Consider the following 24,903-nt stretch of genomic DNA (forward strand, 5'->3'; position numbering starts at 1 on the left):
GAGTGTGTGCGGTTCCAATCTCGGGATGTCCGGAGAGCCTGTGGGGAACAAAATGGCGGCACCCATGGTGCGCACATTGCGGGGTCGGGACACGATGGCGGCGCCCATTGGTCGCATATGGCCCCGGGAAGAGGAGATGGCGGCTCCCATTGTGCGTTTGGCGTGGGGGAGGGGGCGATAGCGGGCACAATCGCAGCGACTGCGCGGGCCTTGCACACAGCCACAAAGTGGCCCTTCTTCCTGCAGGATTTACAAACGGCAGTGCGGGCCGGGCAGTGTTGGCGGGGGTGATTCTGCCAACCGCAGAAGTAGCAGCGGGGACCCACGGGGTGCGCGGATCGGCGTGCGGTGCAGGTGTATTGAGAAGGCAGGGCCCCAGCTGAGGAGGTCGTCGGCGGGGTCCAGGAGGTGTAGGAAGGGGTAGAAGGGTGGGCAGCACGGCGGGAGGGGTAAGACTGTACATTAGGAATGCAACCATCATGGAGAGCGCCAAGGTTTTCGTCTCCGCTAGTTCAAGCGTGGCCCCTTCCAGTAATCGTTCTCGGATGCCGTCCGACGCAATTCCAGTCACGAAAGCATCGCGTATGAGGAGATTCGCGTGTTCAGCGGCCGTGACGGCCTGACAGTCACAGTCCCGGACGAGTGGAATTAGGGCGCGCCAGAAGTCTTCGATGGACTCACCAGGTAGTTGCGAGCGGGTGGCGAGTACATGCCTGGCGAAGAGCGTGTTTGTCTTTTGAGCATAGTGTTCTTTAAGGAGTGCCATTGCTTTCGCGTAATTCGAGGCGTCTTGGATCAACGGGAACACGCTGGAGCTCAGTCTGGAGTACAGGACGTTTATCTTCTGAGCTTCCGTTGGCGCGGGGTCTACAGCGTTGATGTAGGCCTCAAAACAGGCTAGCCAGCGAGTAAAGTCTTTTCTGGTGTCGGGCGAGTGCGGATCCAGCTGCAGGTGATCTGGTTTGATTCTGACATCCATTCTGTGGAAAAATCTGACTGCAATAAATTGATGCACAATCAATTGCACAAAGTCGCAGATTGGGTACAACTGTGGCTTTATTGCAGTCAGATGCATGGCCTCCTGTTGCAACTGGCGAAATGGCAGGGCAGTGGAGGTCACGCATATTTATACAAATCTTAGTGGGCGGAGCCAGCTAGCAGGGGCTACCGGCGAACCTGTAGTGCAGGTCCTCCCTTACATCCCCTAATACAGTGGTTCACCACACTAAGGTTCTATAAAGCTGCAACATGACTTGCCAAGTTTTAAACTCTATGCCCTGGCCGATAAATGCACGCATGCCGTATGCCTTCTTGGCTACCATCTCCACCTGCGTTGCAACTTTCAGTGACCAGTGGACCTGTACACCCAGATTCCTCTGCCTATCAATACTATTAAGGTTTCTGCCATTGACTGTATGGGCGGGATTCTCCGACCCCCCACCGGGCCGGAGAATTGGCGAGGGGGATGGCGTGAATCACGGCCCGACGCCGGTTTATCGGCGGGGGCGGGAATCGCGCCGCGCCGGTATGGAGCCGTTGGCAGCGCCAACCCCCCCAGCGATTCTCCGCCCCTCGATGGGCCGAGCGTCCGCCCGTTTTTGGCCAGTCCTGCCGGCGTAGATTACACCAGGTCCGTACTGCCGATACCTGGCTCTGCGGGCTGTCTGCACAGTCCTCGGGGGGGTGCGGGGGGTTCCTGTCACGGGGGGGCAGCCCCCACGGTGCCCATGGGGGCACTCTTTCCCTCCGCGCCAGCCGCTCTAACGGTCCGCCATGGATGGCGTGGAGAAGAACCCCCCTGCGCATGCGCTGGGATGACGCCAGTACACGCTGGCGCTCCTGCGCATGCTCCAACTCGTGCCGGCGGAGGCCCTTTGGCACCGGTCGGCGACAATCCCGCCGGCGCCGGGCTAGCCCCTGTAGATGCAGAGGATTCCGTACCTTCGGGGCGGCCCGACGGCGGAGTGGTTCACGCCACTCCTCGGCACCGGTACGGCCCGCCCCACCGGTTAGGGGAGAATCCCGCCCTATATTTGCCAATTGTATTAGACCTTCCAAAGTGCATTACCTCACATTTGTCTGGATTAAACTCCATCTGCCATCTCTCTGCCCAAGTCTCCAACTGATCTATATCCTGCTGTATCCTCTGACAGTCCTCATCGCTAACTGCAATTTCACCAACCTGTGTGTTGCCGGAAAGTGACTCATCAAACCAGTTACATTATCATCCAAATCACGTACATATATTACAAACAGCAAAGGTCCCAGCACTGATTCCTGAGGAACACCATTAGTCATAGCCCTCCATTCAGAAACACTCCCTTCCACTGCTATCCTCTGTCGTCGATGACAGAGCCCATTCTGTATCCATCTTGCCAGTTCACCTCTGATCCCATGCAACTTCAACCTCTGCACCAGTCTGCCATGGGGAATCTTGTCAAAGGCCTTACTGAAGTCCATGTAGACAACATCCACTGCCCTACCCTCATCAATCATGTTCGTCACTTCCTCGAAAAATCATCAAATCAGTGAGGCACGACCTCCCTTTCACAAAATTATGCTGCCTCTCACTAATACATCCACTTGCTTCCAAATGGGAGTAAATCCCATCTCGAAGAACCTTCTCCAGTAATTTCCCTACCATTGATGTAAGGTTCACCAGCCTGTAATTTCCTGGATTATCTTTGCTTCCCCTCTTAAACAAAGGGGTTACTGTTCCTGAACTGTTCCCCTACTAAAACATTGATCTCCTGGCCGGGCTCATTCCCCAATACCAAGTCCAGTAAGGCCCCTTCCCTAGTTGGACTATCTACATATTATTCCAAGAAGCCCTCTTGGATGCTCCTTACAAACTCTGCCCCATCCACGCCCCTAGCACTGCATGAGTCACAGTCAATATAGGAGAAGATACTTTTACACCTTGCCAAAATCTGCCTACATGTCTGTTCCTCGATTTCCCACTGGCTGTTGTGAGGCTTATAGTAAACCCCCAACATCGTGACTACACCCTTTCTATTCCTGAGCTCTACCCATATTGTCTCGCAGTATGAGCTGTGATATTCTCTGTACAGTACGAAGTCTTACAACACCAGGTTAAAGTCCAACGGGTTTGTTTCGATGTCACTAGCTTGCGGAGCGCTGTTCCTTCCTCAGGTGAATGAAGAGGTCTGTTCCAGAAACACATATATAGACAAATTCAAAGATGCCAAACAATGCTTGGAATGCGAGCATTAGCAGGTGATTAAATCTTTACAGATCCAGAGATGGGGTAACCCCAGGTTAAAGAGGTGTGAATTGTACCAAGCCAGGACAGTTGGTAGGATTTCGCAGTCCAGATGGACATCTGGCCTGCGATGAACATCTTGCCAAGGTCATCCCCACACCCCCACTACTTGCCTTCAAACGAACCATTGTTTGCAGCAAACTACCCAGTCTTCAGAACAGCGACCACGACACCACACAACCCTGTCATGGCAATCTCTGCAAGACGTGCCAGATCATCGACATGGATACCACTATTACACGTGAGAACACCACCCACCAGGTACGCGGTACATACTCGTGCAACTCGGCCAACGTTGTCTACCTCATACGCTGCAGGAAAGGATGTCCCGAAGCGTGGTACATTGGCGAGACCATGCAGACGCTGCGACAACGAATGAACGGACATCGCGCAACAATCACCAGGCAGGAATGTTCCCTTCCAGTCGGGGAACACTTCAGCAGTCAAGGGCATTCAGCCTCTGATCTCCGGGTAAGCGTTCTCCAGGGCGGCCTTCAGGACCCGCGACAACGCAGAATCGCCGAGCACAAACTTATAGCCAAGTTCCGCACACATGAGTGCGGCCTCAACCGGGACCTGGGATTCATGTCGCATTACATTCATCCCCCACCATCTGTTGGACTTTAACCTGGTGTTGTAAGACTTCGTACTGTGCTCACCCCAGTCCAACGCCGGCATCTCCACATCATATTCTCTGTAGTATGAGTATGAGGTGTCCTCCCGCAGTATAGCTGTGATATTCTCCTTAACCAGTAGTGCAACTCCCCCACCCCTTTTATATCCCCCTCTCAGTCTCCTGAAACATCAAAATCCTGGAATGTTTAGCTGCCAGTCCTATAATAATAATCGCTTATTGTCCCGAGTAGTCTTCAATTAAGTTACTGTGAAAAGCCCCTAGTCGCCACATTCCGGCACCTGTTCGGGGAGGCTGATACGGGAATTGAACCCGCGCTGCTGGCATTGTTTTGTATTACAAGCCAGCGATTTAGCCCACTGTGCTAAACCAGCCCCTGTCCTTAACCAAGTCTCTGCAATGGCAACAACATCATAATTCCAAGTACTAATCCAAGCTCTAAATTAATCGCCTTACCTGTTACACTTCTTGCATTGAAACAACTACACTTTAGTCCACTTGACCCTCTTTGATCAGCAACCACACCCTGCTTGCACTTCCTCCGAGTCTTACTGGCACTACTCTCTAGTTCCTCTTCAGTTAATTCACCTTTGCTTTGATTCCCATCCCTTGCCAAACTAGTTTAAACCCACCCGTGTGACACTCGTAAACCTCCCAACCAGAATATTTATGCCCCTCCAGTTTAGATGCAACCCGTCCTTCTTGTACAGGTCCCTCCTGCCCCAGAAGAGGTCCCAATGGTCCCGATATACGAGACCCTCCCTCCTACACCAGCTGTTTAGCCACGTGTTGAGCTGTACTATCATCCTATTTCTCGCCTCACTGGCATGTGACACGGAGTAATCCTGAGATTACAACCCCAGAGATCTGCTTTTTAACTTTCTACCTAGCTCCCTAAACTGCTGCTGCAATTGGTCTGATTAATGAGGGGATCAGGGGTTATGGGGAGAAGGCAGGAGAATGGGGATGAGAACAATATCAGCCATGATTGAATGGCGGAGCAGACTCGATGGGCCGAGTGGCCTAATTCTGCTTCTATGTCTTATGGTCTTATACTGCAGGACCCCTTCACTCTTCCTACCTATGTTGTTAGTACCACTATGTACCACTCTGACTGTTCAAGCACTCCCTTCAGAATGCTTTCTGCCTGTTCAGAGACATCCTGGACCCTGGCACCAGGGAGGCAACATACCATCCTGGAGTCTCTTTCACGTCCATAGAAGAGCTTATCTATACCCTTAACTATAGAGTCCCCTATAACTATTGTTCTATTGCTCTTTGACCCACCCTGCTAAACAAAAGAGCCAGCTGTGGTGCCCTGCTCTGGCTGCTGCTGCTGCTATCCCCTGATAGCCACCTCCCCCAACAGTATCCAAACATTTCAGACTAATTGCATCACTAGCATGATTATTAAATGTTCTTGTGATACGACCATCTTGTTTGGTGGACGTGGAAAGAAAGCAATCCATTGTAAATATTTGCAAGCTTGGTATCTGTATTTGTTGCATTCAACTGTTCTGGTACCTGATTTTGTTTCTAATTGGCAAGGGTATTAATTGAGGCCACTCAGAATATTCAGATCAAATGTGCTAGCTTTTTAAATTTCAGGCTCCGCTTTCTAACTTTGTGTGCAGCTTAGTGTTTCATTCAGTTCAAAAGGGAGCAGTAAAGATTCAGTGGCAAAAAGCCTACTCTGCTTTTAAACACTTCTCCTTTATCACTGCCACAGTTTGCAGTGGTATCACAGTGAAATCAGCGTTTCTTGCCCAGCATACAACTTGGGTGCTTTTAAGCCATGTTATCTGAAACCTCCATAGAGTTTACATTAGGACATGAACAACCCAATTAAGCATTTACTCAACTCCAATTTGTTTCTTGTACAATGTCAAAGTCTTCTTTTTTATTCATTCTTCGGTACTCCCTTGGTAAATTTTAGTGCACTGTTAATAGTGTTGGGTTGCAATTCATTGTGGGATTTACTTTGTATTCCAAGAGCTTATTTCCTAGCGGAGTAACAGCTAGAATCAGTTTAGAAAGCTGAGCTTAAATGTTCAAGTCAATTACTCCTGTCAAATGCCCCAATTGTAGCCGAACAGCTTTCAAATTTGAAATAAAAGTTATAAGTGCAGTCTGATAAAAACGCAAGTGATCTAAATGTCAAACTACAATGGATGTTTGGCAGATGACAATTATCACATGCTAACATCATACTCAATTATTTACTGTATAAACATATATTGGCATCACTGTTGCAAGTAAAGCATTTGAAACTGTTAATATGTAGATCAGCTCATTTAAAATTTAAATGTTCTGATGTTAAAGGGGATGAAAACTCACAGACACTCAATCCAAGCATATGCTGTCCACCAGTGACCTCTAGCAGCGACCCCACCAATGTATGCAAGATGAGAGACACGTAATTCAATATAAATAATGCCAGGAGGCAAAGCGACCACTGGGGTCTGTCTCGTGCACCTTTCAGAAGGGAGAGGCCTCAAAAAGTGGAGCAAATTGCATGATCTATGTTACCAATCCACCCCCCACTCAGCAACCCCCACCACAGAAAAAGATGAAGAAAAGATTTCTGTTGGCTATCTCTACAGAGGGAGCAGAAATCTTCAGTTCCCATGCCTGAACCCCATCCCAGGAAATCTCCACAGCTGCCACTCAGCAGGTCAACCCACCTACTTGATGTACGTCCCTACCATATTCCACCAGGCCAGGCATGAGGAACCACCTGGCCTAAGAATCCATCCATCTCTCCAAACTTGACCACACCTCAAACAATGCGTTGTAGAGTTTAGTGGAGGAGGCCAGATCTGAATGTATCTGAATTCCTGACCTCTGAACTCACAGCAGCGGACAATAGACGTACAGCCCCAGCGCACTCTCAAATGAAGGCACCACAAAACTGCCTGACTATGTTATTGCCAGATTTGGACTGCTCAAGCTTGTAATATAAAAGTAAACCAAAGAGAAAATGCTGGAAAATTTCAGCAGGTCTGGCAGCATCTGTCAAAAGGTCATCTGGACTTGAAACGTTAGTTCTTCTCTCCCTACAGATGCTGCCAGACCTGCTAAGATTTTCCAGCATTTTCTCTTTGGATTCAGATTCCAGCATCCGCAGTAATTTGCTAATATAAAAGTGAACATGTGCTGGAAATGTTGCAGATAGCCAAAAGTTTCTATTCTACTTGTCAGTAAATGGCGTTTCCAATAGATTTAAATGTGTCTAGATAAAAACGGTTGTCAATTTGGGGTTAATGGATGATATACACTTAGACATTGAGAGCCCATAGTTCAGATGATCTATTAGGCCATAAACAATGACGTATTTATGACATTTTCTATGGTTTTAGTTCATTTTTTCAATTATCATATTGTGACATTATGATAAATGTAGAGAACTGTAAGGGTTGATGTTATGTCCAAATTAACCACTAGACGGAGCTAGATGCAGAACTATATAAAGCATCGATGCTAAGCCTTCTGGGTGAGAGGTGGAGGAGAAAGCTAGAAGACAGATTGTAGGAAAGACAGTGTGAGTGAGAGCAGATCATAGTTATTGTATTAGTGTAGAGATTAGTCATAGATTAGGGTAGATTGTGTTTATTATCAACTCTTTATTATGTAGGAGTAAGTGTCAAATCCAATTAAGTGGTGTAAATAAATCAATAGCTTTGTTCAATATAAAAGCTAGTTGTTGTCTTTGTGAACACTATGCTGACCATCCTCAGATTAGAACCGCAAAGAACACCACACATATTAATTTAGAACAGAATAAAATAACTGATTCTAATTTGATTATGTAGCAATCTGACCATGTGGCTTCTACAAATACTATTGCAATTACCTCAAAGATTGGTGTAATATCCCTCACGAGACCTACGAGGTGAATGCTCATCTTCCCCATTCTCCTTACGGAGCACAAGCTCCCCCCTTGGGGTGGGGCATCTCAATTACCCAATGTACATAAGGTCGGGCAGTAAGGCACTTTAGAAACCCAAAGAGGCATCAGGAACTGACCAGGATATTATAGGGAATGCCACCAAAAAGTGTCAGGATAACACATACATGTAAATCAGATACCAACAGGGCAAGACAATTCCAAGTAGTTTTCGCAGGAACCAGAACGTTCCCCAATCCAAAAACTGACAGATGCTGTCCGGATCTGACGGAAGATTTCAGAGAGCATAGCCTGATGTCTAATTGATACACAGTACGAAGTCTTACAACACCAGGTTAAAGTCCAACAGGTTTGTTTCGATGTCACTAGCTTTCGGAGCGCTGCTCCTTCCTCAGGTGAATGAAGAGGGACCTCTTCATTCACCTGAGGAAGGAGCAGTGCTCCGAAAGCTAGTGACATCGAAACAAACCTGTTGGACTTTAACCTGATGTTGTAAGACTTCGTACTGTGCTCACCCCAGTCCAACGCCGGCATCTCCACATCATGGCTATAATTGATACACAGCAGCCTACTCTTGCTCTTACCTCTGGTTAAAGCTCTATAATAACATTTCTTTAGCAAGAATTCGTTATACAATCCCATAAACACAACTGAGTTGATCCTGGAAGTCAGACTGAGACTTCACAATGACTCACACTTACAGGAGACATTTTGCCAGCCCCCGAGTGGCAGTCCAAGAGGCGGGGGAAGGGCAGTGAAATTTCAGACAGCCGTATCAAGAGTGTTGCCCGAGTCAATCCTGCCACTGAACCACCTTACCAATTGCAGGAACAGAAACGTCTCAGACGTGCCGACCAGAGGCGGATGTCTAATTTAGTCACTTAAAAGCCCCATTAAAGGTCACAGTTTAGGCCTCAAGCATCTTTCCAATGGCAACGAGCCCCCTTGCCTTGTGGAGCGGCATCAAGATGTACGGAAGAGACTTCTCAGCAGCTTCCCAGGGGTGCATCAGATCAGGAGGCTCCATGGCCCAAGGAGGGGGTCTCCAATGGCAAACGGCCACTGCCCTATCACTGCCACTGGAGAAGTTTCCTGTCCAATCCCCAGAGCCTGCCTGCCTAGCCTCAGCAGAGAAAAATAAATTCTAGCTCCCCTGTCCTCTCATTCTCCTTGGAGCCTCAATAGCAGCCACCTCTCTCAGTGACATCCCGAAACTGCAGAGCTGCCAACTCCCTGATTGGGCTGGCAGCATGGACAGCTAACCTGCTATCCTGGATTGGATACTGGGTCTGGCAGCAGCCAATTAAGCTGGCTGCGGACCCATTGCACCCCCCCCCCCCCCACCCCCATGCAGGATCAACACCCCTATTTAGTCCCAATGTCAGTCAGGTTTTGGCCCAGCAATTCAAAAATCCAACCAATTCCAAATTCCCAGCCACTCCCCCTCCCCTACCCGCTCTCTGTGGGTGACACCATGGGCTGGGGGTGCATGTCCGGGGTGTCAATTTTAAATCTCTGATCTCCTTAGCCCAGGAGACCCCAGGGAGGAATCCCGATTCTGGGAAACTCCCATTCATTCCACGAGGATAGGAAACCTTGGCATGCATGGATTGTATTTCCATTCATAATGTACTCTGATCCTTAATTTAGAGGGTGTTTAGAATCAACATTAAAGATTTTAGGTCAATCCAATGAAGAGTCTGCTATATTGCTGTCACCATTGAAATTCAAAATGGGACTAACTAGATGTAAAGACTTGCTTTTTCCCAGATGCAGCAAAACCAAAAATATATTAAATACATTCAGTAAACCAGGCTGATTCCATGGTTTGAGCATCTGAGGCAAAGCTTAAAACTCAGTTGTATACATTACTTATGCTATTTCAAAAGTACTTTGCTGGTCTGAGACCACATGTACAAAGCACCATTCTCCGACAGCTTTCTTAATTGTTCAGAGAGCAAATAGTAGTACCGACTTTTGTCAAGCATTAAAATAATTCAAAAGTGCACAATGTGAAATAAAACATTATTAACAGCGTTCAAGTGCCCTCAACTCATCACCTGCCTGGAGAAGCAGAAATTTGCAACAATTCCTGCTATCAGGGAACATTTATACCTACTCAATATTTTGACATTCAAACGAAGGCATAAAAACAACCGTTAATCACAACGGGAGGAAAGCTCTTGCATTTATACATTTCATGACTTCAGCAGTTGCCAAAACACACTGCAGCAAAATGCAGTCACTGTTGTAATGGAGGAAACACAGCAGCAAGGTTTTCGTAGAGGAATGAAACAAATGAATACATGATCTGTTTTTGCTCATGGTTGATGGGTAATTATTGGCTAGGGCACAGGGAAAAACGACTCCACTCTTTCTTTTGGAATTTCTACTTCCACCCGAGAGGACTGAGCTTTAATATTTCATCTAAAGGTCACCAGAACTGACTGGGTGGCACTCCCCCTGTACCGCATTGAGGTCCCCCCCCTCCCCCCCCCCCCCCCACCACCACCTGCCAGATTATGTGCCGCAGGCTCTGTAGTGGGGCTTGACTGCACCAACCATCTCACACCGAGGCACGAATGCTAGCTACCACTGGCAAAAGGCTAACAACAGGGTTCAAACGCATCAGTGCAATTTCTCAGCAAGTCTCTTCCAGCTATACATTCACTTCCGGGCAAGCTATGAACAGAACCTCATTACCCCCCATACTGAGTAGGTATGAATGACCCTCAGTATGAAGACTTCTTTAGCGAATTTCTGCTTCTGCTGGAAGTTCACAAATTCATTACTAACCAGCCCCACCTCCGCTCCACCCACCCCATTGAGATTCTCTCTTTTTTGGAACTTGGGAAATATAATAGTTTGTTTCTGGTGTGTTCAAACTTCCCAGAATTCACTTATTCCTTCAAAATTATCAAAGCTTCATAAATCTCTTCCTCGTCTTTTTAAATACCCTGGCATAAAGTCCATTTGTCTTGGAGAATGTATTGATTTTCAGCCCTTTAAACTGGGAACTTCTGCTTTGCCAACAAAATCCCAGAGCACACAGTATATATGATTGATGTTGGATTTTTTTTTCCTGGCATAAGCCACCAACAAATAGCCATTTACCATATTAATTAGCCCCTAACCATCCTTCATTCAACTTTTGTGAACTACCTTCTTCTTGTTATACTATTGGGAGAATTTGACTGAATTTGTATACATGTATAATTTGTGAATCTAAACAAATTTCTTACATCTCACTGCACTGAGGTTTGTTTTTAAAAGAATACAACACAAAAGTAGAGAGGTAGTGATATCTTGTATAGAACCTAAGTTAAATGATACATGGGAGCACCGTGCGCCTATCTGAATTACAAAACTATTTCATCAAAGCACTGGAGAAAGTGCAGAAATAACATACGCAATGTTCCCCTCATTGAGAAGATGTGATATAAAAGAAAGATTCAGTAGGCCAGGACTCTTCTCTGGAAAAGAGAAGGCGAACAGGAAACTCGACAGAGGTCTTTAAAATTCTGAAATGGTACAACAAAGTGGATGTGAAGAAAACATTTCCCCTAGTCCAGAACACGGCTGCATAAATGTTTTTTAAAAGTTGCCAACAGAGGCAATAAAGAATTTAGGAGGGATTTCTTTAGAGAATGGTGGAAATGTGAAAATCGCTGCCGCAACTGGTTGATGTCAATAGTATTGATATATTTAAGCGGTACGAGGGAAGATGGGAAGAGGTTATTAGAATGTGAGGGGACTTGATTGGCTTATAAACACCAGCACAAATCAGTTGGGGTGAATGGCTAGCATCTGTGCAGTACTTTCATTACAGTTACCTTGTCCAAAATTCTTGTGATTTACATGCCTGTGTAACCATTTCTGTGCTCCTAATGATTTGTAAATGTGCTTTATGAAAAATTGACATTTTTGGTTCAGTTCATTTTAATCTACATGCCTTTTTGGGTCCCACTGGCTAGAGACAGTAGTGAGCTCACATGCAATTACAGATTTTCTATCTGAGCTTTGAGAACAAAGATTTCCATTTTATAAATCTCTTGGATCCACGTGTAATAAAAGCAATTCCATCTTCAAGGAATGTGGAAAAATAAAAATATTTGTTTGCACTGTAAATATCTTGGAAAAAAGCGCTGGGTCGTCTTTTTATCAGTAGCTGAATGTCAACACATATGAAGCTTCAGAACACTACTGGGACTTTGAATCATCCTTCTTGGCGTGCCGATCTGAATCTCTTTGAGCATATGCCCTTTCAAGTAAAATTAATCAATCTCTTTATCACATCAGCAGCATCTGAAGCTGCAATCATTATCGCACTACTGAGAACAAAATGGAAGTGCTGATCACAGAGGGAATCGGGTTTTAGAATTTGCACAAGCAAAGTTTCATTATTTTCTAATTTCAGCAACAATGCCATGAAGCCAGACACCTAGCTCTGGACTGCTTTGAAAGTGAAATTAGCTCTTTGGGAGGCATGTCGCTTTGCTTTGATGCTGCAGATAAGGAACAAGCCAAAATATTAATAATATACAAGAATAGCTGAGAATTGCACTGTATCAATCAGGTTTACAAGCCCTGCATTGTCACACTCATCCATGAATGCAATGTTGTCATCAAAGCATATATTTGATACTTGTGGAAATGGACGCACTTTGCTGTAATTCTCTGCATGAAAGAATGACTGTAATACAGAAATATCTCACTCCATACAATGAAAGGATAACATGAAAAAATGGGAATACAAAATACTTAGTTTCCAATAGGATGTTAAATTCACTTTGAGTAACAAGCCTAGTAATCAATCTCTATTAATAATAAATTGAGCTTTCCAAGCTGCAACAGAATCTTCAAACCCTACCATGCCTTAATACATGCTCATTAATGCATGTATTATTTCATGCATTGGCCCTTCAGCCAAATATATTTCTGCAGAACATCCATGACATTTTACATTTATTGAATTAGTTATCGTACTCCTTCATGAGATTCCACAACTAATCTTTGTCTTCTATCTATTCCATTATATTGATTATTTCATGAAACAACATGCATAGATTTAAAAAGTGCAGTATGACATTGTAGTGTACAGGTTTCTTTGTAACAATGAATCTCCAGCACGGTTAGCTGTGATGAAAGCAGTAGTCTATTAGTCAGCTTGTCAAATTGGAATGAAATGAAAATGAAAATCGCTTATTGTCACAAGCTTCCAATGAAGTTACTGTGAATAGCCCCTAGTCGCCACATTCCGGCACCTGTTTGGGGTAGGCTGGTACAGGAATTGAACCGTGCTGCTGGCCTGCCTTGGTCTGCTTTAAAAGCCAGATCTTTAGCCCTGTGCTAAACCAGCCCCCTGGTTGGTAATTGAATATTAAATAACATTAAGATCAATTAAAATCCCTCAGCAGATTATGGAAAAATAAGAAGGAAAGTCATTTCTTTCAAAAGATTAGTGCCAATGATTGTGATCAATTTTTAGCAGATGTCCCTTACTGCAACATAATTAAGTTGTTAAAAGTAGCATAGAATCGACCAAGATTAATTCCTTTTTCCCAAAGGACACAATATCTCTTTTTTCAGACAATTCACAAATTCACACCATTTTCAATTTTTCAATTCATCTGTTTTTATATAAGCTCTTTGGCAGTACAATACTGAAAAATATTGTAAATTTACATTTAGCTTCCATAACTGTATTCGTTTATAATTCCATCTTCACCTCTCCGGCCTTTGTTTTATATGTTTGGATTATTTTTCCAGTGGCTTCCTTCAACATTCAGCTGCAATGTTATCATTGGTTGTTTCTTTCACTAATACTTTATCAATCTGGTCAGTCAAACACTTTTAATCCGTGTTTATTAGCACTTGATTTGTAATTATTCTGCTTTTAAATGGGAACCATTAATCTTCAACTGAGATTCTACCCCCCTCCCCCCCCCCCCCCCCTCCCCCACCGCCTATCCATATCCAAACCTATTGAATTGCTTTAAATGTCCCTCTCACTGGCTCTCAAATTAACCTGCATGCAAAACTTCATGCCTTAAGGCCAAAGTGCTATCCATTACCAAAGCCACCTCCAAAATGCTGCCCTTATCTTGCATTGCATTTCAGAGTTCTCTTCGGTCTATCAATTCTGGCATCCACTGTACGCCCTATCTGTTGTACCATTAACGGCAGATTCCTCAGGTGTCACAGACCTATTCCAAGATCCTCTTGCTACTTTTCCTCCTGCTTCTAAAAAATTTCTAAAAACATTCCTTCTTTTACAATACCTTCTCCTTGCTTTTCAATTGTCTCTCTTAACTCTCAACCTACAATTCTCTGCGAAATGCCTTTGGCCACTTTCTACATAAAAGCTGTTGTATAAGTGGCTGATTATCAGTGTCACTGACAAGAAGGACCTGGACAATAACAAGGAATCATTTGCACAATTTAATAAATGCAAAGTCAGAGCATAAAATTTACAATGAAGCAGCTGCACAGGACCTCTGTAAATGAAGGACACTATAGTCATACAGCTCCTGGACCAGCAATCTTACACACTCACCTTTCAATATAGACTATTGCTTTCACCAAGAATATCAAACATATGTATAGTGTGTTGCTGGTCATCCACAAGCAATTAACAAACACAACAGTTATTTTTTTGGTGAATAAACTGATTACAAGTGATAAAAATCTGATTTGTGACTATCAGGGTCTTATTCATTGATATATTCAGTACTTGGGGGCGGCAAGGTGGCACAATGGTTAGCACTGCCGCCTCATGGCGCCGAGGATCCGAGATCAATCCCGGGTCACTGCCAATGTGGAATTTGCACATTCTCCCCGTGTCTTCATGGTTCTCACCCCCACAACCTATAAACGTGCAGGGTGGGTGGATTGGCCACGTTAAATTGCCGTTTAATTGGAAAAAAAAAATCTCTTTTTTTAAATAAAATAAAAATAATAAATTCAATATTTGATTTGATAAATTTGTACACCCAAGTGTGATGTAAAACAATATGACATTATCATTAAGCAGTTAAGTTTGTTTCAGTTAATTACAACATTTCATAAAAGAATTATCTTGCAGGAGCATAATCTCTGAAGTACAGAAACAAAATTAGTCAGTGACATTGAGTAGCCCGCCACACAGAGACAGGTGTGCAACGGGCTGCACATTTGGTTACTTTGGAGCTTTACCTGTTCTCCATATGTACCGTGCTTCATTATGTGCTTCATTGTTAGCTTGCGTTTGTAGAAAAATGAAGATCCAAAGCATCACGGATTTTCTCAAATTCTGCCACATCCATCCCACCACGACCAACTCATCTCTCAGGCTCATAGTCCAGAGAATTTCGTCTTAACACTTCAGTTTCTGGAGATGAAAAAACAGGTTTGATTATTCACACATTTACCTTGGTTTTTCCAGTACGTTAATAGTCAAGTTGTTTGAAAAACTAGTCGTAAAGGAAAGTCAACACAAAACCACATCGCAGCTCATCTTAGAAGCCCCAGTTATGTTTCTAGAGCGGATCCCACTTCGCTTCTCACGTACAAAATTGATGCAGAGGTCACATTATAAAGAGTAATTTTGTAAATTAGGCATGTTTTGCTGGGAAGGATAAAGGTGACATGATAGGGTTATAATGGGGGTAGGTAAAGATAGACCATGACCAGTTATTTCACTTTGTCCAGAATCGGTAGAACATAGAACATACAGTGCAGGAAGCCATTCGGCCCATCGAGTCTGCACCGACCCACTTAAGCCCTCACTTCCACCCTATCCCTGTAACTCAATAACCCCTCCTAACATATTTGGACACTAAGGGCAATTTATCATAGCCAATCCACCTAACCTGTACATCTTTGGACTGTGGGAAGAAACCGGAGCACCCGGAGGAAACCCACACAGACACGGGGAGAACATGCAGACTCCGCACAGACAGTGACCCAGCGGGGAATCAAACCTGGGACCCTGGAGCTGTGAAGCCACAGAGCCAGCCACTTGTGCTACCGTGCTGCGGTAGACGCAGTAGAGATGGCCTGCGGTTTAAATGGAGGAAATTTCAAAATCTATTCGTGGAAGTGAATGGTCAAACTCTGTAACAGGGTCCCATGGGCGACGGCGGAAGCCATTACTATTTGCTTATTTAAACATAAATTACGCATCTCTTTCAGAAAATAATATTGCTGATACAGTACATTAACATTTGAAACAGGACATGTGGTAATGGGGGGAGTGGGCAATTTTGGACCTCTGGCCCTCAAAACTCCACGACTAAGAAGTCATGCCTCTGTAATGGACTAATAGATGGTCCATCAATGTTGGAGAAGAGATTCAGTTTTAACAAAGAATATACCTGTGCTATTTATGTTTTTCTTTCCAAATATTAATGGATCTACTGCATGTAGTGATCTTTACATGGGTATGTACAGGGGGCTGATGGGAAATGGAAAGACCACTAGGGGGCAGCACTGGCAGGTATAAAGGGGGAAGCGAGCAGCCCTCAAGGCTCTTTGGCTGATTAGACTGTGAGGAGAACAAAGGCAGAGATTTAGCTCAGGGCTGCTAGTGTGGTCAGGCCTAGTTGTAGTGGATAGAAAAGTTGTAACCTTTCTACTAGTACAGTTTGATACACCATCAATAACACACGACGAGTGATGAACGTAACTGAGGGTTTAATACACTAAACAGCAAGCCTCCTGCCTCTGGACCTGAAGTGGGTCAGAGGCGGAGACTTGCCACCTTTATACATAAGCCTGAGGGGAGGAGCCACAGGCAGAGCCAGTCTGGACAAGCCCAGGCATGCACAGTACAATACAATGCCATACAATGCAATACCTGCCATACAGGTAACAAAACATTGCATATTTCCAGGATTTTCTGTGTTTTTATTTATTTACAAGTTCGTTAAGACATCGATCTTTAAATTATTTTTATGTATGGAGTTGAATAAACTGAAAGGTGCAATGAACCAAGAACGTGGGCTTAAAAGTTCTCAAGCAAGCTGCAGAATCGACCTTGGTTGTATGGGAATAAAGGAGCTTCAGAGTGGAGGAAAATTACATTTTATGCTGAAAGGTAAAAATGATGCAAATGCAACTACGCTGCTTAGCTTGTACCGTAAATCCAGAACTACAGGATACACTTCCAAAATGACACTGCCTCACTGAGAATTCAAAGAATCGCATTTGGAAATAGTGGGATAGACATGTTGTGAAAGCTATTTGTGTTTATCAACTCCTTTGGAAAACAATATGGGCAGTAAACATTGGGCTCAGAATTGGATTAAAAATTAAAAGTATAGTTACACAAAAACAATAAGGTGCCTCTTTGCAATCACTCCTGTGTTACTAGATCATGAAAAAGTCATCTACAGAAAACAATCAACTGGAATTGTAAAAGAAAAGGCAGCGTAGTGATCGATACATATTTTAAAGTCTCACCAATTTGCCTTTGGGGACAAGGGAGAAAAATTGCAATGCTCTCCTTTGGGAGATTTATGAAGCAAATCAGATGTTATTACAGGGCACTTTGTTGACAGAGTGAACTTGATAAACTAAACAGTCTCCCCATTTTCCAGGCTTCCTTGTGTTTTAAGGGACAACTAAGATGAACAAATGTATCTTATTATTTAAGTCCATTGTATCACGCATGTTTGAATACATTGAATAAAAAGAAAATTGTGAATACTGCAAGTCTGAAATTAAAACATAAATCTCTGGAAATTTTATAGCAAGGTGCTTAGCTTCTCAAAAGAGCAATATACGAGGCCGGATACTCCGGTTCGGAGACTAAGTGTTGACCCCGGGGCCTCATGTGGAGTCTCCTTTGCACCACCTCCTCGGCCTGTTGGGGGTGCTGTGGGAGACAGGCTTTGGGGCCGGGTTGACCCCCACGGGACTGGCCAGCTCCCCATCCTAATCAGCTACCTCCTGTTCCTCTGGGGCAGGCTCCTCTGCTGCTGCGTCCTCCACGACCCCAGTTGACATTGCGGACACTGCCCTCACATGTCCCCCCCACCCCATCGCCACACCCCTAGCCCTGTCGGTGCCCGGCACAGTGGGAGCCTCTGGTCTTGGCGCCCATCCCTGGTTGCCATCAGCTGGTGCTGCCCTTACCAGCAGTACATTCTGTGGCCCCTGTCCAGCACCCCCTGTAAGGGTTACTGTGGGTGTTGTCTTTGGGTGGGCCACATGATGCCCCGATGGGTGGCAGCCAGTTGGGGGGTGGTATGGCGGAGGAGGGGTTGCGGCAGTGCGGTCCAGGGGTGGTGGAGTGGAGGGTGGGGGCTGGGGTGTGGGTTCAGGCACCCACCCACACGGCCCGTGGCACTCATCAGAAGTGCCACGGTTGGCGTGCCGCGGAAATGGGGGGCCATGCCTGGGCACTGATCTAGTCCCGTGGGGGTCAACCTGGCCCCATAGCCCGTCTCCCGCAGCACTTCCGAATCCCGCCCAGCCAGTGTCAGGACCGGCAGCCCACAGTTGCACCCCTGCATCTCCTACGCCCTCTCTCTCTCCTCATCAGCCAAAGTACCTGATCCCGATTTCAAAAGCAGAAGTGAACCTCGCTGTTGGGAATTCCCCCCAGTGAAGGCAGAGCATCACAGAGGTGCCAGAGAATACAGAGTCAGGCCCGCTAATGATATGCAAAGAGTGTTTACTGTACACCCAATCGCTTTTGGAGAATCCCACCCTTTGTTTTCTTTCAGATGCTGATCAATATGCTTGAATGTCCACATTTTGGGCGGGATTCTCTCACCCCGGGACCTGGCCGGAGAATCGGCGGGACCAGCGCGAATCGTGCCTTGCCACCGATCCACCCATTCTTCGGAGAGCGGAGAACCGGCGCTATTTGCGCCGACAGTCGGCGCGGCGCCAGTCGCGGGTCGTTCTACGGACCCTCACAGCGAATCTTGATCCGGGATGGGCCGAGCGTCCACGCTGGAAAAGCCAAGTCCCGCCGGCACCGTCCACACCTGCTCTTGGCTGGCGGGACTTCCTCGGCGTGGAGGCATCTGGGGACGGCTTGGTGGGGGAGGGGAGTCCGACCCCAGAGGGAGGCCATCTGCTGTGGCCTGGCCCACAATCGGAGCCGGCCTCTCGGGCAGGGGGCCTCCTTTGTTCTGCGCCGGCCCCTGTATTCCTACACCATGTTGCGTCGGGGCTGGCGAGGAGAAGGGAGCCATTGCGCATGCACGGCAATCGCGCTGGTCCCACTGCGCATGCGTAGACCCGCGGAGCCCATCTGAGGCCGGGACCGGCAGCTGGAACGGCGTGGGTCGCTCCAGTGCCGTGCTGGCCCCTGTAGGGGTCAGAATCGCTGATCCTGAGGCCATGTTGATGCCGTCGAGAAACGCGACGGCGTTTACGACGCCGTCAACACTTCGCCTCAGGATCAGAGAATCCCGCCCTTGGTTTTGTTAATCATTGTGAGGAATAAAATGATGTCTACATGTAAAATATTCATCAAACATCAGTATGTATTAATTTTGTTCCCACAGCCAGAAATGAAGAGATATCGGTCTTTGTTCAGCTTTAACTCAATGGTAGCAATCACACGTCCAAGAAAGAAAGTTGTCATTTTGAGAAAATAATCTAGGCGGACACTTGAGAGGACGATTTGCCTGTCAGGTGGGACATTAAACCAAGGGCCTAATTCTCCACCAACCAATGATCTAGTTATTTATTTCATTGTCATTGATCATTGATGGCAGCTTCCAGAGTGCAATTTGGCTCTCATATAAATATTATTTTAATCAAACCTTGTGATTGGGACTCGCCAAGCTATCTAACCCAGGAGCAGTGATAAAATACAGAACGCTGTCAGCTGTATGCAAGTATGCAAACAACTGACCAAACCTTTCCAACATGCAAGACCAAAAGCCTGCTATAATCTGCAAACTGTTTTTTCACAGATAAGCAAAGCCATTGGACTGTGATGAAAAACACCTTCAGGCCAATGTATATCTGGCCAAGAGACCAGTAAAATAGGCCTGAAACAAGCAAATAGCCATACTTCAATACTGTGTTTTGGTTTGATGCAAATTAGAAACTTTAGCAAACCATGTTTCAATAAGTCTTATGAGAAAGGAAAGACCCCATCACATTCCCTTCACACCCAAGGGCCAATGGCAGCCGTAAGTAGCCATGTAATGGCCATTTAAGGGCATCATCCCATCAGTGGTGGGTGGGGCCATGCCATATGGACAACCCGCCAGGTAATCTCTGGCAGGCCTGGTGAGGGGGTGCCTCCTACTTAGGCACCCCATGCCCAATGGACGACCCACCAATGGTGACATGGCACAGGTGGGATGATGCTTTTTAAACTAACCACACTCACCAGGGCTTCCCTCCCTCCCCCCAGCAAGTTGCCCTCACCTACTTTCACTCCAGGGCTCCAGTAAAAATCTTCAAACTGGACCTACTGCAGTACTAGCAGTGGCCAGTGCTCCCAGTGGTGCTGCCAGTACTGGAGAGCTGCCAGCCTCTGTTTAGAAGGCCACATTCAGAGATGGAATATCTGCCCAGAATTTGCTGTAGACTGCATAGCCAATCCAGAATGATTGTGGCAGGGTTGCCATTTGCTCTCTCACCAATGGACAGGTCCACCATCTCGACCATTAATTTCCAGCCAAAATATCTATTTCAGGGGGTTATAAAACACCCCTGTTTGAGGGGTTTTGAGGGGTGATTCAGCTGATTTAATTGGTACGGAGTTTGAAATAGATCTTTATACAATAACCTTCTACTTTAGGAATGTGAACAAATCTTAATTAGTAGTGTAACCAATTTATGGTTTTGGTCATTAACAAAGCTTTGTGTTCTTTATTCAACACTACGCATCCGAACCATCCAGGTAAAGCAGAATAGAGAACTTAAAAGATATATATGCTTTATCAGATTAACTCTGGTTCTAATTCAATGCGCAACAACTTGGAAGGAGTCAACGATATGAAGAACTAATCACTTGAAGAACATGTGACCAGGAAAAGAAGCGATTGATAATGACCTAAAGACATCTGTAGCAACAAGAATGCTGGAAAATTACTCAAGGAAGTTTAAAACAGATGGACAGTGTCTCGAAAGAGCTTAACTTCCTTGTTTGAACTAAGAATTAGATGTCACCTTGGACAATAGTAGTTTATGGAGGATTTGGATAAGAGCATAACTATATCAGTGGATATTAGTGTTTAATGTGGCGCTTTGAATATTGTCACATTTTCCTCATAATTCTCATGAAGTAACATGTCAAGTTAGGTCATGTCTTACATTAAAAATCAGAATGGTGTGCAATTTGGAGGTGAACATTGCGACCCTTGTTGTTGTAGATAATATAGGGGAGGAGGGCGTTATCAAATTAGCCTTGGCAAGCTGCTGCAGTGGACTAGTGAAGCAGGGGTACTTGGTGTGCCCAGATACAGGACACTGATGAAGCAAACTGACACAAGGCATCTTGGATGTTGTTGCGGCTGTACATATTTGGGTGCATAGTATGTGGTCTGGACAATCGGGAAGATTTAAAGGGTTTGGAAATTAACTGCTGGTCAGAGGGCCCAGCTGCTGTGCTGCCTTTAGAGTTTGCATAACTGGAGTAAAATTAACACTGGTTGATATCATACCATTAATTTAGGGTGATGTAATTTCCAATTTTTATTTTAAATTCTATGGGCGGGATTCTCCGATCGCCGACGCCAAACTCGTGTTCGGCGATCGGCCGGAGAATCCCTGTTTATGCCGGAATCGTGGGCGGCGGCGTTTTTGCGATGCTCCGCCCCCTCGTATGGACGTCGCCGGAGGCTCTGCCCGATGCCCTCTCTTGATGGGAGGAGTCCCTGTCAGCGTGGGACACGTGTGCTCACACCATTCGGGGACCTCATGTAGTGGGTGCGGACTGAGACCAGCGCCGCCACAGTGGGGGGGGGGGAGCCGTTCCGCTGGCAGGGTGGCCTTCGTTGGGGGCTGGGGGGACTGGTAGGTGTGGTCCAGGGTTGGAGCGGCTGGTCACAGGGGGGCCAGTTTTTGGCAGGCCGGGTCCACGCGCGGCCGGCGTCATGTTGCATGGTGCGGTCGCCGCAGGCCGCCGCTGTGCGCATGTGCAGCCATGGACCCGGCCATTCTCCACCCCTTTCCGCAGGTAAAGCCTCAGGCTAACCCCTCACTGGATGGTGGATCGGTACAGGGGCGGCGGCAACTTTCTGGTCGTAAGACCAGACGAATCCTGCAGACACAGCCGCATGATCGGAGAATCCAGCCCTACATATTGCACACACTTTATTTTGTTATTTCTTTTCCAATTGAGGGCCAATCCAACTGCCCTGCACATCTTTGGGTTGTGGGAGTGCGACCCATGCAGACATGGTGAGAATGTGCAAACTCCACATGGACAGTGACCAGGGGCCGGGATCGACCCCAGGTCCTCAGCGCCGTGAATATTGCACATACTTTTTATGCAACACGGTCATGCTTCTGGAAGGAACAACAAACCACAGCCCTCTAACTATGAACATCACCAGCATCCACCAAGGAAAATAAATCATACAAAGCATTCTTTCCTTTGTCATCTTTCTTTGCTTAGCAATTACTTTTTCTAACTCAATATAACATTGTATTTCATATTGAAACCTACCTGCCAAGTTTTTCAGCGCAAAATTCTCTGCCTCATCACGCCGATAGGCGGAGTTCCCAGCGAGGCAGTGAATCCCAGCGTCTGAGAGAAAACAGCGACGGTCGGTTTCCAATGCTCCGGCCCCCCGTTGGTAACGGCATCGAGGTTCGCACCCTATGTCAATGCGAGGATGCAAATGGGTCATTAACACCCATTTGTATCCATTTAATGAGCCTGGAACCCCCCACCCCCCGTCCCCCAGAAATCCCTTAAATAAGCATAGCCCCATGCACAGACTCCCTAAATAAGGAGACACCTTCAGCAGAGACGTATTAAATAAGGAGACCCCGCCGCCCGAGACCCCCTAAATAAGGAGACCTTTTTAATCACCTCCCTTGACACGCGAGTGATTTTGAAGTGGTCAGCTGACAACACACAACTCTGAATTGGTTGATGTTTATAAACATCACAGTTAGAGCAGTACAGAGCTACTCAACCTTGAAGGAAGATGAATGGAACAAAGATGACAACTGTGTCTGTGTGTGGAAGATGTCAATCACAGCTTAGTAAGGAAAATTAATGAATAGCTTGCACCTAAAAGATCAGAGGTGGTTTGAACACAGTTGTCTGGAACTCTTCTTTTGGGAGTCTCTGGGGGATCTCCTAATTTAGGGGGTCTCTGTGGGGCGTATCTTTAGTTAACGGGTCTGTGAGGGGTGTCTTTATTAAGGGGTTATCTGTGGGGGTCTCCTTATTTAGAGGGTCTCTGTATTTAGAGGGTCTTTGTGGTGTCTCTTAATTAGGAGGTCTCGTGTGTGGGAGCAGGGCCAGGTCACTCCCATACCTGGGGGAAGGGGAGACCCAGAAAATCCAGGGTCGCGGGCTGAATTGCGATACGGGGGTGGGGGGGACTGAATTGTGATGCAGTGGGTGTTGGCCATCGCAATCAGGCCGCCCCCTCAAAATGGGGTCCAATAGCAGGATTCCCTAGAGAATCCCTCTCAATCCTCTCCGTGCATAAATTTACATGGCGAAGGATTGGGAATCGCTTCGGAGTGCAAATCAGATGCATTTCAGCTGCGGCAGGAGAAGGTAGTCCCTTAAACAAAGAATTTCTCCCTCAGTATTTCTAGTTTTCTTGCCCCTTCCAACTGTTCTCTGGAATAGATTGGTATCTGAAGAGTAGCTCTGATCCAAAGTAAAAGCATAATGCTAAAAGAGCAGCAGGCAGAGGTTTACAACACGACCAATACCTAAAATAAATAACTAAATGCCTAATTCAACTGCTCAAAGCAATACACAAAAACAATCTGCACACAAGAAAGAGGGAGCAATCATTTTATTCTCCAACAACAACTTTGTGGGGAACTTTAAATTAGTGGCTTTAGGGGTGGATTCAACCTAAGTGCTTTCATTTCCTCTTTCCCAGCAAAAAAACGTAACAACTTTTAATGTGGTGATGACCTGTCAATCATAGCTCAATGTTTATAAACATTGAGGTTAGGTCCACAACAGGATACTTGGGATACATTCAAGCATGAAGGGAGATGAAAATAAACAATCCAGACATCTGGCTGTCTGTAAGCTATTACCCTGTCTCTACGAGCACCACTAGGAGCGAATCTAATCGGGCAGGAAATAGTCTCCTCAACTGAGAATCCTTCCCTTAAAACGTCCCAAAGTGCTCCATAAAAACATCAAACAAATAATTGATGCAGATCCATGAAAGCAGATATTCACCACTATAACCATTCCTTGATATGTCCTGTCTCACCTGTAGGACAAACCCAGCAGAGGTGGTGGCACAGTGGTATACAGTTGGGAGGGAGTTTCCCTGGGAGTCCTTAACGTCGACTCTGGACCCCATGAAGTCTCAAGGCTTCAGGTTCAATATGGGCAAGGAAACCTCCTGCTGATTATCACATACCGGCCACCATCAGCTGGTGAATCAGTGCTCCTCCATGATGAACACCATTTGGAGGAAGCACTGAGGGTGGCAAGGGTGCAGGATATGCACTGGGTGGGGGACTTCAATGTCCACCCCCAACAAACCAAGCTGGCTGGTCCTGCTGGACTGAGACTGCAGCAGGTGGCGAGGGAATCAACAAAAGGGATAAACATACTTGACCTCCTCCTCACCAATATCCCTGCTGCCAATGCGTCTGTCCATGACAATATTGGTGGAAGTGACCACTGCACAGTCCTTTGGAGACAAAGTCCCATCTTCACATTGAGGATTAGTGTTGTGTGGTGCTACCACCGTGCTAAATGGGATAGACTTGGAACAGATCTAGCAACTCAAGACTGGGCATCCATGAGGTGCTGTGGGCCATCAGCAGCAGCAGAATGGTATTCAACCACAACCTTTATGGCCCAGCATCTCCCCCACTCTACCATTACCAGCAAACCAGTGGATCAATCCTGGTCAATGAAGTGCAGGAGAGCATGCCAGGAGAAACATTAGGATTACCGAA

The 24,903-nt window shown here is 46.1% G+C and overlaps 1 protein-coding gene across 2 annotated transcripts in view; it reads right to left on the bottom strand.

Moving 5' to 3' along the window:
* thsd7ba (thrombospondin, type I, domain containing 7Ba) overlaps nt 1–24,903 on the bottom strand; it is a 1,603,431-nt gene that overhangs the window by 1,474,604 nt on the left and 103,924 nt on the right. For both annotated transcript variants that reach the window (XM_072472193.1, XM_072472199.1), the window contains exon 2: nt 15,019–15,193. In XM_072472193.1, coding sequence (XP_072328294.1) covers nt 15,019–15,160 — 142 coding nt within the window. In that variant the 5' untranslated portion in view covers nt 15,161–15,193. The remainder of the gene's footprint in view (nt 1–15,018; nt 15,194–24,903) is intronic.

Source organism: Scyliorhinus torazame, chromosome 2 (genome assembly GCF_047496885.1).
Source record: "Scyliorhinus torazame isolate Kashiwa2021f chromosome 2, sScyTor2.1, whole genome shotgun sequence".
Lineage (NCBI taxonomy): Eukaryota > Metazoa > Chordata > Chondrichthyes > Carcharhiniformes > Scyliorhinidae > Scyliorhinus > Scyliorhinus torazame.